The sequence below is a fragment of the Oncorhynchus nerka genome, linkage group LG21, assembly GCF_034236695.1.
Source record: "Oncorhynchus nerka isolate Pitt River linkage group LG21, Oner_Uvic_2.0, whole genome shotgun sequence".
Taxonomy (NCBI): domain Eukaryota; kingdom Metazoa; phylum Chordata; class Actinopteri; order Salmoniformes; family Salmonidae; genus Oncorhynchus; species Oncorhynchus nerka.
In genome coordinates, this window is record NC_088416.1 from 29,484,049 (window position 1) to 29,499,449 (window position 15,401).

Genomic DNA, 15,401 nt, shown 5'->3' on the forward strand with positions numbered 1-15,401 from the left:
TTAACCTAAAGTAGCAGGCTTAAAAGAAAACGCCTGAGAGGAGTACCACATCCGGTTTTCAGCAGAAAATGAAGCCTATGTTGAATTAGTTGTTTCCCTGAAAACTGGATACATCCGGTTTTTGGAAACTTATCCTGGTTTGGTCATCTGGAATGATCAGGACAGTTGCGAACAATTGCTGATTGGTGGAATATGGTATGTGCAGGCAATTGTGAGGAGGCGGGACTGCAAAATTGGGGAGGAGTGTGATACTGCGTCCCAGGTACAACACAACCAGCTTCTCAACGCAATAGCATAACCATACTGGAATAGTAGTTTATACGTTTCTATGTAGTCATGATTTGATCAAAATCAAAAGTGGAATATCTGTCTGAGGAGTTTGCTTACAACACGATCAATCCTTGACAATGAGTGGTAAGTGGGAAATTAAGATTTCTTCTTGTCATGTTTATTTTTAAAATTTATTTTACAGGTGACATTACATAATTTCTTACCTGACTTTTTCAGATAAAGTCAGATGAGTCAATCCGGGGTGAAAAGTTGCGGCACTGAATGACACTTCGCCCTCCTTATTGTCTTGTCAGTCACAGTTATTTTTGGTATTGTAGTCTCCGTTTAAATAATGTAGTAAATATTCATATTGCCAAGTAGTCTGAGGGGTATTTATTTTTATTTTGAGATGTTGACACTGCTCTTGGAAAAAGTTGTTCTTGATAAAAAGCATCTCATGATATCTGTTTTCTATGGACTACATGAGTAGTCTGCATGTGCAAACAAGAGATGACAGGAAAAGATTCCACAGGACACAGATGTGTCTCGACCTGTCTGTCTGTTCGCGAGGGGGGCGTGGTTATGGAGCACTTACTTACCCCTCATTGTCGGTAAATAGTTAACTTTAAAACATATATAACGTGGCTTCATAGTTCTGCAGAAAAAGGACACAGCACCTTAAATTGGAACAAAAAGCTATTTTGGTTATTGAACTACAGTAAGTGAAGGGGATTTACACCCGGTAATGGAATTACGGTAACGGAATTAGATCATGGGTCCCTGATCTGTACTACTAAACGTGTGGAGAGTCTCAATTGAACGTGTTTTTTCTTAGTCCAGGGAGTTGGCACAACTGCTCCTCAGTAGTTGAGGAGGTCTTTGTCTGCTATCGCAGTAGGTTTGTAAGTGTGCGATATGAATCACACCAGTGTTTGCATTCTTGAGCTCTGAGATTTAATGTCGTCCCTATCATTGTTTACGACCCACCAACCAACCTTGTGCAACACCAGGAGAAACTTGAGTCAATCATTGGTGCAGATAATGCACCATCAATTGTGTTCACAGTACTGGAAGTTAATCCTACAGCCTGGTATACAGTGCATTCGGAAAGTATTCAGACCCCTTGACATTTTGTTACATTATAGCCTTATTCTAAAATTGATTAAATATTTTTTTCCCCTCATCCATCTACACAATACCCCATAATGACAAAGCAAAAACAGGTTCTTAGAATTTTTTGCACATGTAGGACATTCAGAGACTTGTCCCGAAGCCACTCCTGCGTTGTCTTGGCTGTGTGCTTGGGGTCGTTGTCCTGTTGGAAAATTAACTTTCAACCCAATCTGAGGTCCTGAGTTCTCTGGAGCAGGTTTTCATTGAGGATCTCTCTGTACTATGCTCTGTTCATCTTTCTCTCGATCCTGACTATTCTTCCATTCCCTGCTGCTGAAAAACATCCCCACAGTATGATGCTGCCACCACCGTGCTTCACAGTAGGGATAGTGCCAGGTTTCCTCCTGACGTGACACTTGGCATTCATGCCAAAGAGTTCAATCTTGGTTTCATTAAACAAGAGAACCTAGTTTCTCATGGTCAGAGTCCTTTAGGTGCCGTTTGGCATACTCAAAGTGGGCTGTCATATGCCTTTTACTGAGGAGTGGCTTCCATCTGGCCACTCTACCATAAATGCCTGATTGGTGGAGTGCTGCAGAGATGATTTTCCTTCTGGAAGGTTCTCCCATCTCCACAGAGGACCTCTGGAGCTCTGTCAGAGTGACCACTGGGTTCTTGGTCACCCACCTGACCAAGGCCCTTCTCCCCCGATTGCTCAATTTGGCCGTGCGGCCAGCTCTAGGAAGATACTTGGTGGCTCCAAACTTTTTTCCATTTAAGAATGATGGAGGCCACTGTGTTCTTGGGGACCTTCAATGCTACAGAATTATTTTGGTATCCTTCCCCAGATCTATGCCTCAACACAATAATATCTCGGAACTCTACGGACAATTCCTTCGACGTCATGGCTTGGTTTTTGCTCTGACATGCACTGTCAACTGTGGGACCTTATCTAGACAGGTGTTTCTTTCCAAATCATGTCCAGTCAATTGAATTTACCACAGGTGGACTACAATTAAGTTTTAGAAACATCTCAGGATGCACCTGAGCTCAATTTTGAGTATCATAGCAAAGGGTCTGAATACTTACATAAATAAGGTATTTCTGTTTTTTAGCAAACATTTCCAAAACCTGTTTTCACATTGTGGGGTATTGTGTGTAGATTGCTGAGGAAAACTAATTAATTAATTTTAGAATAAGGCTGTAACGTAATAAAATGTGGGAAAAGTCAAGGGGTCTGAATACTTTCTGAATGTTCTGTAATGTATGTTAAATGCAAAATAATCCCATCCAGCTTTCATTGGAGCACAGCCAGAAAAGTAAATCCTTCTGCTCCTTCTCACAATGCAGCAGACAATGGCCAAAAACTGTATTATCAAAATAGTTTGAGCCTGTTCTCTTTAAAACACAGAATAACTTTGGCTCCTCTTTCAAACCAGTCCTGTATTAACTTGCTTCCTCTGTACCAGGCATCACAGTATTGGTGAAGGATTATGACACGGGACAAGAAGAGGGGCGGCCGGTGTCCCCGTTCTCTGAGGAGTGCTGTGAGGAGCTGTGGGACCGGGTGGAGGGGGTGAGGCACAAGCTGACCCGCATCCTAAACCCAGCCAAGCTCACCCCCTACCTGAGGCAGTGCAAGGTCATCGACGAGCAGGATGAGGATGAGGTCCTCAACTCCACCCAGTACCCACTACGTATCAGCAAGGCTGGTGAGAGAGGGGGAGGTAGAGGGAATTGGTGGGAGCGAAAAAGAGAGGGCGAATGAGAGAGAAATTATGGAAGGGAATGAGAAGAGTGTAAAAGGTAAGTGAGAGGAGGCAGGGAGAGGGGGGGTAGGTCGGCCAGAATGAGGTAAGTAGGGGTTTGTGCCGTGTGAGAAAAATGTGTTTTTATAAGGATAGCAAGAGGGGAGTGAGAGACAGAGGGAGGGGAGACGGGTATGAGTAACGAGGCAGGAGATCAAGATGAAAGGAATGAAGGGGTGGCCACTAGCTAGGTAAAGGAGCGGGGGAGATAAAGGAGGAGGTAGACAGATGGGGAGTGAAAAAGACGGGAAGAGAAGAAGAAACAGAGAGATGAGGTTAGAGAGGTGACAAAAAATGACAAAGGGATTACCTGGAACGTGAGTAGCTTTCACACTTGTGTCAGTACAGTACTTACAGTGTCTCCATCTTCAGGATGTATTGTCGTCTTCATCTTATAAACTTTAATGATGTCATCACTGTTAATCAGGACGTTTGATTGACATCCTGCATGGGCGGGGCCAGCGTGGCCTCCAGGCCTTCATGGAGTCTTTGGAGTTCTACCACCCCGAGCAATACACTCAGCTCACTGGACAACAGCCCACCCAGCGCTGCTCCATCATCTTGGGTGAGGATTTGTCCCCAAATATCCCCCTTCCACTCCTGTATGACCTGTGTTCCCCCATTTACATCCACTGCTGTTTCCCCACCAGATGAGGAGGGTCCAGAGGGCCTGACTCAGTTCCTGCTGCTTGAGGTGCGTAAGCTGAGGGAGCAGCTGCGGGGGAGCCAAGTGTGTGAGCGCCGCCTGTCCCAGCGTTGCCGTGTGGCCGAGGAGGAGCGCAGCAGGGCTGAACGCAAGACACTGGACCTACGACATGACCGGCTGCAGATGGAGAGGTACACCACACGGAACCACATATACAGGGCTTAAAGCACTGTGAGACAAATGACAGTATGAGAAGCATTAAAGTTTGATTCATTGAACTTCACAGGTAAAACCACACAAACATCTGGTTGTTATCCACAGGGCCCAACAATGTGCACTACACCCAAGGTGAATGACCGTATTTAGACCGGAATTTGAAACATCGAGAATGATATACATAAACTACATTCATGATGAGCCATGGTCCATGGCTGTCATACATTTCTTTAATAGGGATGTACAGTTTCTATGTCCAGTGTACTGAGAGCTGGCTGAATGTGTCTCCCACAGGCTGCGTCAGGACTGGGAGGCAGGCAGCAGGGAGCTGGGCCGGCTGAAGGACAGACACCTGGAACAGGCTGTGAAATACTCTCGTGCCCTGGAGGATCAGGCCAAGGCCTCCGCACGTGAGAGAGAGCTACTGGAACAGGTATAGAGAGGAGAGGGGGACAAGGGGTCTGATGGGTTGTTGAAGGAGAGGGAGGGTGACTGGGACAGAAGAAAGCAGCTGGTGAAAGATAAAAGGATGTTTTTTTGAAAGAGCTGTTGGGACATGCCTTTATAGGAAGCCTTTCCCTGGTAGGATTCCCTTGTAATACTCTTACTCAACCTTTTCTACAGATGGAGCAGCTGAAGACCAGACTGATGGCAGAGAAAGAGACTGACAGTAGTCCTGTCTCTATTGCTCCAGTCAGAAGGAACAGGAGTGTCGCCCATCGGACGAACGACGCCCCCGCTGTTCCCGAGAAGAGGGAGAAGCCACTGCAGCACATTGACATTCAGAAGTCAGGTCACATTGAAACACAGGTAGAGCCACCACTCAGAGTGAATCTGATTCAGGTCACATTGAAACACAGGTAGAGCCATCACTCAGAGTGAATCTGATTCAGGTCACATTGAAACACAGGTAGAGCCATCACTCAGAGTGAATCTGATTCAGGTCACATTGAAACACAGGTAGAGCCACCACTCAGAGTGAATCTGATTCAGGTCACATTGAAACACAGGTAGAGCCATCACTCAGAGTGAATCTGATTCAGGTCACATTGAAACACAGGTAGAGCCATCACTCAGAGTGAATCTGATTCAGGTCACATTGAAACACAGGTAGAGCCATCACTCAGAGTGAATCTGATTCAGGTCACATTGAAACACAGGTAGAGCCATCACTCAGAGTGAATCTGATTCAGGTCACATTGAAACACAGGTAGAGCCACCACTCAGAGTGAATCTGATTCAGGTCACATTGAAACACAGGTAGAGCCACCACTCAGAGTGAATCTGATTCAGGTCACATTGAAACACAGGTAGAGCCACCACTCAGAGTGAATCTGATTCAGGTCACATTGAAACACAGGTAGAGCCACCACTCAGAGTGAATCTGATTCAGGTCACATTGAAACACAGGTAGAGCCATCACTCAGAGTGAATCTGATTCAGGTCACATTGAAACACAGGTAGAGCCATCACTCAGAGTGAATCTGATTCAGGTCACATTGAAACACAGGTAGAGCCACCACTCAGAGTGAATCTGATTCAGGTCACATTGAAACACAGGTAGAGCCATCACTCAGAGTGAATCTGATTCAGGTCACATTGAAACACAGGTAGAGCCACCACTCAGAGTGAATCTGATTCAGGTCACATTGAAACACAGGTAGAGCCACCACTCAGAGTGAATCTGATTCAGGTCACATTGAAACACAGGTAGAGCCACCACTCAGAGTGAATCTGATTCAGGTCACATTGAAACACAGGTAGAGCCATCACTCAGAGTGAATCTGATTCAGGTCACATTGAAACACAGGTAGAGCCACCACTCAGAGTGAATCTGATTCACCCTCTGAGTTTGTGATGTTTTCCCGCTCCGACGGTGCTGCTCTAACTCTTGTATTGTTCCGTTTTGACCTCAGGCTCTGTTGGACATCCTGAAGCAGGACCGCAGGGAGGCAGCAGAGCAGAGACACGAGCTGTGTGGCAACATCGCCAGATTACAGGGAGAGCTGGAGAGCTCTGAGGATTTCAGGGACAAGGTGAGAGCAGAGAAAGAGCCTATTCACGCCATTCTGTCCCATTATTCACTCTCAGAAGTCACTGAGCTGGTGACCGTTTTTCAAGTTGTCTTTGTTAAGGTTTCATAAAGTGTTAAAACATGCCTCTTGTATATCAACACAATTGTATTATTCTGTCTTTGATGGTATGGTGTGTTGTGTTGTGAAGCTGGAGTCTCAGTGTGAGCAGCTGCAACTGAAGGTGAGGACTCTGCAGCTGGACTGGGAGACGGAACAGAAAAGGAGCATTTCCTACTTCAACCAGATTATGGAGCTGGAGAAGGAGAGGGACCAGGTCAGTAGGTCTGAGTAAGGATACGGGTTAGAATCAACGAATCAATGTACGGTAAGGTTTCTGTTGGTTTAAATAGTTCATGGCTGTTTGGACACTGAATGCATATGCACAGAGGAATGTTGAGGTCGGAGTGTTTGAGGCCTTTTTGCACCATTACTCACCGTAATACATCATTTTTGTCTAGTCGCGCAGGTGTTTCCACTACTCAGTGTCTCCCCCACTCAGTGTCTGTCTGTCTCCTCATAACTCATCTCTCTGGCACCTTCTCTCCTCCTCCCTCTGATACTGTAAATCCTTCAGGCTCTGCGCAGTCGAGACAGCCTGCAGTTGGAGTATACTGACTGCCTATTGGACAAGAACCGCCTGCGTAAACGCATCGCAGAGCTTCAGGCCAATCTAGAGCAGCAGCAGAGAGAGCTGGAGAAAGAGAAGGACAGGAGCAGGGAGCAGAGTTCTCCCTGTATGCACTGTGTGAGTCTCAGCTACTGTATGTACACACATACTGTGTACACACTTTTGAATATACTTGCACAACACAAGTGTGTTTTCCCTATTCTGTCAGTTTCACACACTCACAAAAATATGATAATCAAATTACAGTGTGGACCTGTTAGCCTTCTCCTGTACTCTTCTAACGTGATTGTCTCTCTGTCCCTCTCCTAGTCTCACCTGTCTCTGTGCAGCGAAGACCAGTGCTACGGGCCCTGCTGCTCCCTAGACCTCAGCCCTCTGCCCAACGGCACTCACCAGCTGCTCTGCAAGGTCAGAGTTCATCGCCATCTTATCATCTTCATTGGCAGCAGCTAGAATATTAGCAACGTTGTAGTGTTACCATCAACAGCAGCCACAACATTTATCTCTTCATAATCATGTGATAGATAGTCCTTGAGGAGTGTGGCAGTGTTGCTGTCCAACCTGTCTTTTCATTTGACTCATTCACAGAGTTAAGTAGGTACCATTGAGCTGATCCCCATAATAATAATGATCATTTTACTTGGCATGGTTATTCATGGTCTACTTACAGAGAATAATAGTTTTTAGATCAGGGTGAAGCAACTCATGTGTGCTAATTAGGTCACATTGTTGTTTTGCATGGAGTTAGAGATATGATGTTTCATGTATTGTTTATTTCACTTTTGTTTTTTTTACCTACTTCACTTCTTTGGCAATGTTAACATATGTTTCCCATGCCAATAAAGCCCCTTGAACTGAATTGATGTTGCCAGAGAGGAATCTGTGTAACTGTCAGCATGTTGGTACCTGTAGGATACCTTTCAGTGAACAGATGTTGATGATGTCTCTGTTTTCATTTCTGTGTCACAGTCTCCCTCTACAGACCAAACCCATGACCACTCCGAAGGTAAGCCTATATTTCAATTCAAATCAAATGTTATTTGTCACATACACCTAATACAACAGACCTGCAGTAAAATTCTTACTTACAAGCCCTTAACTAACAATGCAGTTTTAAGAAAAATACCAACAAAAATAAGAAATAAAAGTAATAAATAATAAAAGAGCAGCAGTAAAATAACAATAGTGAGGCTAAATACAGGGGGTAGAGTTGAGATGAATGCAGTGGTTCCCAACCAGGGGTACTTGGCCTATCCAAAGGGGTTACTTGAGAAGACTCATAAGACCATAGGCTTACTGGTAAATGCAGACGAGGGGTACTTTAAGGGTACTCTGGGCAGAGCAAAATATACTTGGTGGTACAGTAACGGAAAAAGGTTGGGAACAACTGGATTAGGGGATTGGGGTTTTGCAAGGATAGCATTGAAGAAAAGAGCATTCCTGAGTTGATCCCTCTTTTTTTCATGTTTGCTTTATTTATTCTACATTTTTACACCACTGTAGCTGACAAAGGATTACCCGTGTATTTGAACTACTGTTTGAATAAGACATGGTAGAAATAGGCATGGCCAAAACATTTTTTTTTATATTTAAAAAAAAAATTTTTTTACAACTTTGATGAGAGAGGATAGGCTTAGACTTCTAAATACTTTCTTTTGTCTGCAGGTTCCCGCTCAAACTCAGAGGAGAATCTCTTGACAGCAGTGAGTGGTTACATTACTCCACAACACTTTGTGACATGCCAACATATCAAAGCATCATGTCTCATCTAGCATTCATCTGTATTATATTAACAAGTGTATTTTTCTCACTGATTAGTGTAGCTGTGAATACACGCAGTATATGTGGATTGTTGAATAATTAATTCACTTTTTCAAGTTGTCAAGGAGACAATGAATAGGTTTAAATTGTGGGCCTGCATCGATGCTTTAGTCATTCTCTATTTCCCTTCTTGTTTGTGTCCTGTGTGTTTTACAGACAGTGGACAGTGAAAGGGATGTTAACAGGCTCTCCATCTTCCCCTTCCCTCCCTGCATGAACTCCATCAACCGCAGGGTCAACATAGAGTATGTCATACCCATAGAATTAGGAAATAGAAGTATTATTAATTTAATAGGATATCTATGGTCATACCATAGCAGATCAACTTTTACATTGTTCTCTGATATGGATATATCACTCTCTTAAATCCCATGTTATGCTGTACATGCATTTAAAACTAAATAAATGATGATAAACTCCTCTGTTTTCTTATCCCTTTACAGGTTTGACCTGGACTCCTGGGGCAGTGATGAGAATGAGAACCTCACAGGTTTGGTTCAGCTCAGTACATCCCTCCTGTCTGTCTAAGTCTGGAGCTACCTGTAATACCTGTAACTCCGGCTAAGTATAGATGTGTGTAGTGATGTCTCATTATATTGTGTTTCAGGAGTCCAGAGTGAGGTCTCCCTGTCGAACTCCTGTAGCTCCCTGCATTCCCACTTCTTCCCCCCTGACCTCATCAACCTGCCCCCTGTCCCACCTCACAAACCCAACTACAGCAGTCTCGGGTAGGTCTCCATCTCTGTGCTGCCTACATCAGGGCAGCTAATCCAACGTAGTGTAGGTACACATGCTAACCATTCATGGTGTGAGATATAATCTTAACTGTATACTGATAAGTGTAATTACAATCTCTCTTTCCAATTTCTCTTTCAGTTTCGTGCCCCTGTCCCCCGTCCCTAGTCCCCCCACTACGCCCAAAAGAGGAAGAGGCAGCCTGGCAGATGACATCACCATCATTGGGGGCAACCGCACAGGCATCTTTGTTAGCAGCGTCAGAGCTGGTTCTCCTGCTGAGCAGTGTGGTCTGAAGGAGGGCAGTGAGTTACTGGAGGTGAGAAACCGAGGCATACAGACAGATGGACAGGCAAACAGATAGTAGAAAATCAGCCACACAGGACTGGGTATAACTGTCTCTCTCCTCCCTGCCCAGCTGGAGAAGGTTCTGTTTGGTGGGGGCAGTGTACTGATGGGCCAGTGCACTGGAGAGGTGGCACACTTCTCTCTGCAGTGGTGGACAGAGCCCTCTTCTCTCAAACACCAGACCAACACAGAGGGTAAAGTTCTCTGAGACTGCTTTTACAGTTGTTTTCCTTGACTGATGTGCTTTTTCAGTACAGTACACCTTTATAGTGTATGATCTTGGCCTTTATCCAGGCATCAGACTGTTTATAGAACCAAAAAAGATAAAACAATCGAGTGTGTGTAACTAACTGCCCACCCCTTTTCCTCTTCTCAGCCTACTCCAAGTTATGTGCCCAGCTCCCTTCTCCTACCTTCCACGGTGCTGACTCCTTCTACGTCCGCGTCAACCTGGACCTGGACCCTCATAGCGACCTGCCCTGTCTGGGGGTGCGCTGTGATGACATAATACACGTCACTGACACCCGTTACAATGGGAAGTACCAGTGGCGCTGCACCCTGGTGAACCCTGGCACAGCCAAGCCCTTGCAGGCGGGGGTCATGCCCAATTACAACAGGTAAGGGAGAGGTGCCATGTACTGTAATAATACCTTTGTGACAGAGTTCGAATTAATGGGTTATATAATGTAAGACATTTTAATAAGCATGAGAAGAAGATTAAACGTTCCATTAATCTATAACAGACAGTTGTGCAAATGTTTAGCTTTGTTAGACTGCACTCATAGACTGCATGGGACACGTAATGATAAATGTGTATCCCCTAAATCTTTCTCTATCTCAGAGCCCAGCAGCTGTTATTGGTGAGGTTACGTACCATAGCCCTGGAGCAGAAGGATTTCAAGAAGAAAGTAAGTCTCCTCTTGTCCCTACTGTGTGTGAATCTCTGGTAACCAAGGGTAACCAGACTACTGATTCCTCCATTCCTCACTGTAGGTATCCAAGAAGGGCTCTGAGCGTGTGCGATTGGTCAAGGCTGTGTCCCCCAGCTGTCGTGGGATTGGTTCCACCCCACAGGTCCTTTACACACTCAGCAACCGTAAGCTCCTCCCATATGACTTTATTGATATTTTTGTTTGTAATTTGAAGACTATGGTAAGATAAAAATGCATGAACTTATGTGTGTGTGTGTGTCTTTGCTCAGGTCACGAGGAGCACCTGATTCCTTACAGTATGGTCCAGCCAATACAGGTCAAGACCAAACGGCCTGTCATCTTCTCCCCCTCCCTACTCTCTCGTGGCCTCATAGAGAGACTGCTTCAGCCAGCAAAGTCTGGACTGGACTTCAACACCTGCCAACCAGGTACACACACACACACATGCAGACACGCACATGGTTATTTACACACTGTCACTACACACTCAAATTTCAGAAGCACTATGCTTGTTGTCCTTCTTGCATGGTCGGCTGTGTTTAAAAGTAATTACTTGTAGATATGTTGTCTCTCTACCACTTCTCATGGAGTGATGTATTTCAGAGCCAATCCAGGCCACAGAGAGAAATGATAAGAGTGTTTTCCTGCTAGATGCTTCCACCCCAGAGCAGGCTCTTGGAATCAGTCTGCAGTCTATTCAGGATGTAATAAGCCAGGTATACACTCTTTCATTCATTCATTCTCTCTCTCTCTCTCTCTCTCTCTCTCTCTCTCTCTCTCTCTCTCTCTCTCTCTCTCTCTTTCACACACAAACAAACAAACACTTCCCATGGGGCAAAAACTGGTTGTGTCAATTTGTATTTTTTATTTAACTAGGCAAGTCAGTCAAGAATAAATTCCTATTTACAATGACGGCCTACCCCGGCCAAACCCTCCTCTAACCCGGACGACGCTGGGCCAATTGTGCACCACCCTATGGGACTCCCGATCACAGCCGGTTGTTATACAGCCTGTAACCAGGGTCTGTAGTGACGCCTCTAGCACTGAGATGCAGTGCCTTAGTCCGCTGTGGCACTTGGGAGACCCACAATGTTGCTTCCACGATATTTCAATCAAAAAATGTTATCAAATCAAATGTATTTATATAGCCCTTCGTACATCAGCTGATATCTCAAAGTGCTGTACAGAAACCCAGCCTAAAACCCCAAACAGCAAGCACTGCAGGTATAGAAGCAAGGTGGCTAGGAAAAACTCCCTAGGAAGAAACCTAGAGAGGAACCAGGCTATGAGGGGTGGCCAGTCCTCTTCTGGCTGTGCCGGGTGGAGATTATAACAGAACATGGCCAAGTTGTTCAAATGTTCATAAATGACCAGCATGGTCAAATAATAATAATCACAGGCAGAACAGTTGAAACTGGAGCATCAGCACGGCCAGGTGGACTGGGGACAGCAAGGAGTCATCATGCCAGGTAGTCCTGAGGCATGGTCCTAGGGCTCAGGCCCTCCGAGAGAGAGAAAAAGAGAATTAGAGAGCATACTTAAATTCACACAGGACACCGGATAAGACAGGAGAAGTACTCCAGATATAACAAACTGACCCTAGACACAAACTACTGCAGCATAAATACTGGAGGCTGAGACAGGAGGGGTCAGGAGACACTGTGGCCCCATCCGATGATACCCCGGACAGGGCCAAACAGGAAGGATATAACCCCACCCACTTTGCCAAAGTACAGCCCCCACACCACTAAAGGGATATCTTCAACCACCAACTTACCATCCTGAGACAAGGCCGAGTCTAGTCCACAAAGATCTCTGCCACGTCACAACCTAAGGGAGGGCGCCAACCCAGACAGGAAGATCACATCAGTGACTTAACCCACTCAAGTGACGCACCCCTCCTAGGGACGGCATGAAAGAGCACCAGTAAAAGCCAGTGACTCAGCCCGTGTAATAGGGTTAGAGGCAGAGAATCCCAGTGGAAAGAGGGGAACCGGCCAGGCAGAGACAGCAAGGGCGGTTCGTTGCTCCAGAACCTTTTCGTTCACCTTCACACTCCTGGGCCAGACTACACTCAATCATATGACCCACTGAAGAGATGAGTTTTCAGTAAAGACTTAAAGGTTGAGACCGAGTTTGCGTCTCTTTTTTGCGTTATGTAATGATGTTTAATTGACGTGGAAAAGATTTTATCTAAATCCAATGACATGGTGACATTTTTTGTTGATTTCACATTGAATTCATGTTAGTTGACAACTACACCTAATGTAAATCAAAACTAGATGTTGAACTGATGTCTGTGCCCAGTGGGTTACCTCCCCATATCGGTTTCTGTGTCTTGTCTCTCAGGACAAGCACTGTCTGTTGGAGCTGGGCCTGAGTAGTGTGGAGGGCCTTCTGAGGCAGGGGATCTACCCTATCGTCATTAATATCCGACCCAAGAACAAAAAACACAAGAAGCTAAAGTAGGTGCCTGACTGACTATCTGTATTTGTGTGTGTTTACAAGACACTTTTAGATCATAAGTTATTCTATTTTTGTAGCTGTATGTTCTCTAATCCAATTTATAAACAGTAGTTACAAAGTCTATCTATTTTGCCCCATTGACAGGAAGTTGCTGACCGGGCGAGGGGAGGATGGCGTGATGCAGGAGGTGTGTCAGGCGGACGAGCAGCAGCTGGAGACCCTGCCCCTGCTCTACCACACTTTGGAATCCAGCACCTGGAGCTGCACCGAGGATCTGCTTCTCGCCATACGCAATGTCATCCACAGCCAGCAGAAGGCACTGCTGTGGGTTGAGTTGGAAAGGCTCCAATAGATCCCAATGTTATCGCCCAGTTTTATTGTTGTACTTAGCTAAATTTTATACAATTAAAGATACATTTCACACACACCCATATAGATACCTAGTTCTACCACTGTAAATGTGAAGTTTAATGTTCATATGATGAATTTAACCTTACAAGCTCAGTAGTAACGTGTCTTTATGTTTTAATGTTGTATTTCTTGTCCACCTATGCTAAACATCAGCATTAAACAACCTTCATTAGTTAACAGAGCATCTTTTTTAAATTCTTGAATAATTTATAATAATACATGGAATTTGTATAGCGCTTTTCTAACACCCAAAGACAGTAATATTAGTAGTTAGGGTTTGCCTACATTTGCCTTTGGTCGCTAGTCACAATACAATAGCTTTTGAAAGTTCTTCTAAAATTAAAGTGCATAAACTGCTTTATGGTTAGGAAAAACTTTGGCCTTTAGAATGTTGCTTTCAATACAACTGGAAACTCCGAAAAAACGAGAGCTTAAAGGCGCTGCATGTCAATACGTCGTCTGCATTGACCATACAGTATTTACTGCAATGCGGTATCCGCAAATTTTTGGCGATTTGCAGAGCAGCCCAGAGCTGTTATGAAGGAAGTTGTCAAGAAAGTGCGTTTGTGTATATCTAGGAACTCCCCCATCTACTGTCAACTAATCAACCCTCCACTCACTTTGACCTCTGCATGCCTCTGGAGACTCTGAAATTGCGTCACACCATCCATACGGTACCTGAGACCACATTTAGGATCAAGCATGATGATACCGCAGAGGTATAATAATATAATAATCCCCAATATTTGGAACCAAGGACTGATCACCCCAATAACTACCGTGGAATATGCGTCAACAGTAACCTTGGGAAAATCCTCTGCATTATCATTAACAGCAGACTCGTACATTTCCTCAATGAAAACAATGTACTGAGCAAATGTCAAATTGGCTTTTTACCAAATTACCGTACAGCAGACCATGTATTCACCCTGCACACCCTAATTGACAACCAAACAAACCAAAACAAAGGCAAAGTCTTCTCATGCTTTGTTGATTTCAAAAAAGCCTTCGACTCAATTTGGCATGAGGGTCTGCTATACAAATTGATGGAAAGTGGTGTTGGGGGTAAAACAAACGACATTATAAAATCCATGTACACAAACAAGTGTGCGGTTAAAATTGGCAAAAAACACCAATTTCTTCACACGGGGTAGTGGGGTGAGACAGGGATGCAGCTTAAGCCCCACCCTCTTCAACATTTATATCAACAAATTGGCGCGGGCACTAGAAAAGTCTGCAGCACCCGGCCTCACCCTACTAGAATCCGAAGTCAAATGTCTACTGTTTGCTGATGATCTGGTGCTTCTGTCACCAACCAAGGAAGGCCTACAGCAGCACCTAGATATTCTGCACAGATTCTGTCAGACCTGGGCCCTGACAGTAAATCTCAGTAAGACCAAAATAATGGTGTTCCAAAAAAGGTCCAGTCACCAGGACCACAAATACAAATTCCATCTAAACACTGTTGCCCTAGAGCACACAAAAAACTATACATACCTTGGCCTAAACATCAGCTCCACAGGTAACTTCCACAAAGCTGTGAACGATCTGAGAGACACGGCAAGGAAGGCATTCTATGCCATTAAAAGGAACATAAATTTCAACATACCAATTAGGATCTGGCTAAAAATACTTGAATCAGTCATAGAGCCCATTGCCCTTTATGGTTGTGAGGTCTGGGATCCGCTCACCAACCAAGACTTCACAAAATGGGACAAACACCAAATTGAGACTCTGCATGCCGAATTCTGCAAAAATATCCTCTGTGTACAACGTAAAACACCAAATAATGCATGCAGAGCAGAATTAGGCCGATACCCACTAATGATCAAAATCCAGAAAAGAGCCGTTAAATTCTACAACCACCTAAAAGGAAGCGATTCCCAAACCTTCCATAACAAAGCCATCACCTACAGAGAGATGAACCTGGAG

The 15,401-nt window shown here is 44.7% G+C and overlaps 1 protein-coding gene across 3 annotated transcripts; it reads left to right on the forward strand.

Moving 5' to 3' along the window:
* The first annotated feature begins 249 nt into the window (after positions 1 to 249).
* LOC115110882 (caspase recruitment domain-containing protein 10-like) lies at positions 250 to 13,651 on the forward strand. Of its 3 annotated transcripts, XM_065006541.1 has the most exons (24): positions 252 to 414; positions 2,853 to 3,095; positions 3,619 to 3,756; positions 3,842 to 4,028; positions 4,348 to 4,486; positions 4,678 to 4,863; positions 5,970 to 6,089; positions 6,277 to 6,402; positions 6,703 to 6,873; positions 7,066 to 7,164; positions 7,726 to 7,762; positions 8,422 to 8,459; positions 8,734 to 8,822; positions 9,021 to 9,067; positions 9,185 to 9,305; positions 9,454 to 9,631; positions 9,731 to 9,854; positions 10,037 to 10,277; positions 10,502 to 10,568; positions 10,654 to 10,756; positions 10,862 to 11,020; positions 11,196 to 11,308; positions 12,942 to 13,057; positions 13,203 to 13,651. In XM_065006541.1, exons 1-24 carry the CDS (start codon positions 408 to 410, stop codon positions 13,408 to 13,410), a joined length of 3,057 nt encoding a protein of 1,018 aa, XP_064862613.1. In that variant the 5' UTR covers positions 252 to 407; the 3' UTR covers positions 13,411 to 13,651. The 3 variants fall into 3 exon arrangements, 2 of the variants coding, with proteins under 2 accessions (XP_064862614.1, XP_064862613.1); XR_010460408.1 differs by lacking the exon at positions 13,203 to 13,651 and having other exon boundaries at positions 250 to 414; positions 11,152 to 11,308; positions 12,942 to 13,029; XM_065006542.1 differs by lacking the exons at positions 12,942 to 13,057; positions 13,203 to 13,651 and having other exon boundaries at positions 250 to 414; positions 11,183 to 11,308.
* The last annotated feature ends 1,750 nt before the right edge of the window (positions 13,652 to 15,401 follow it).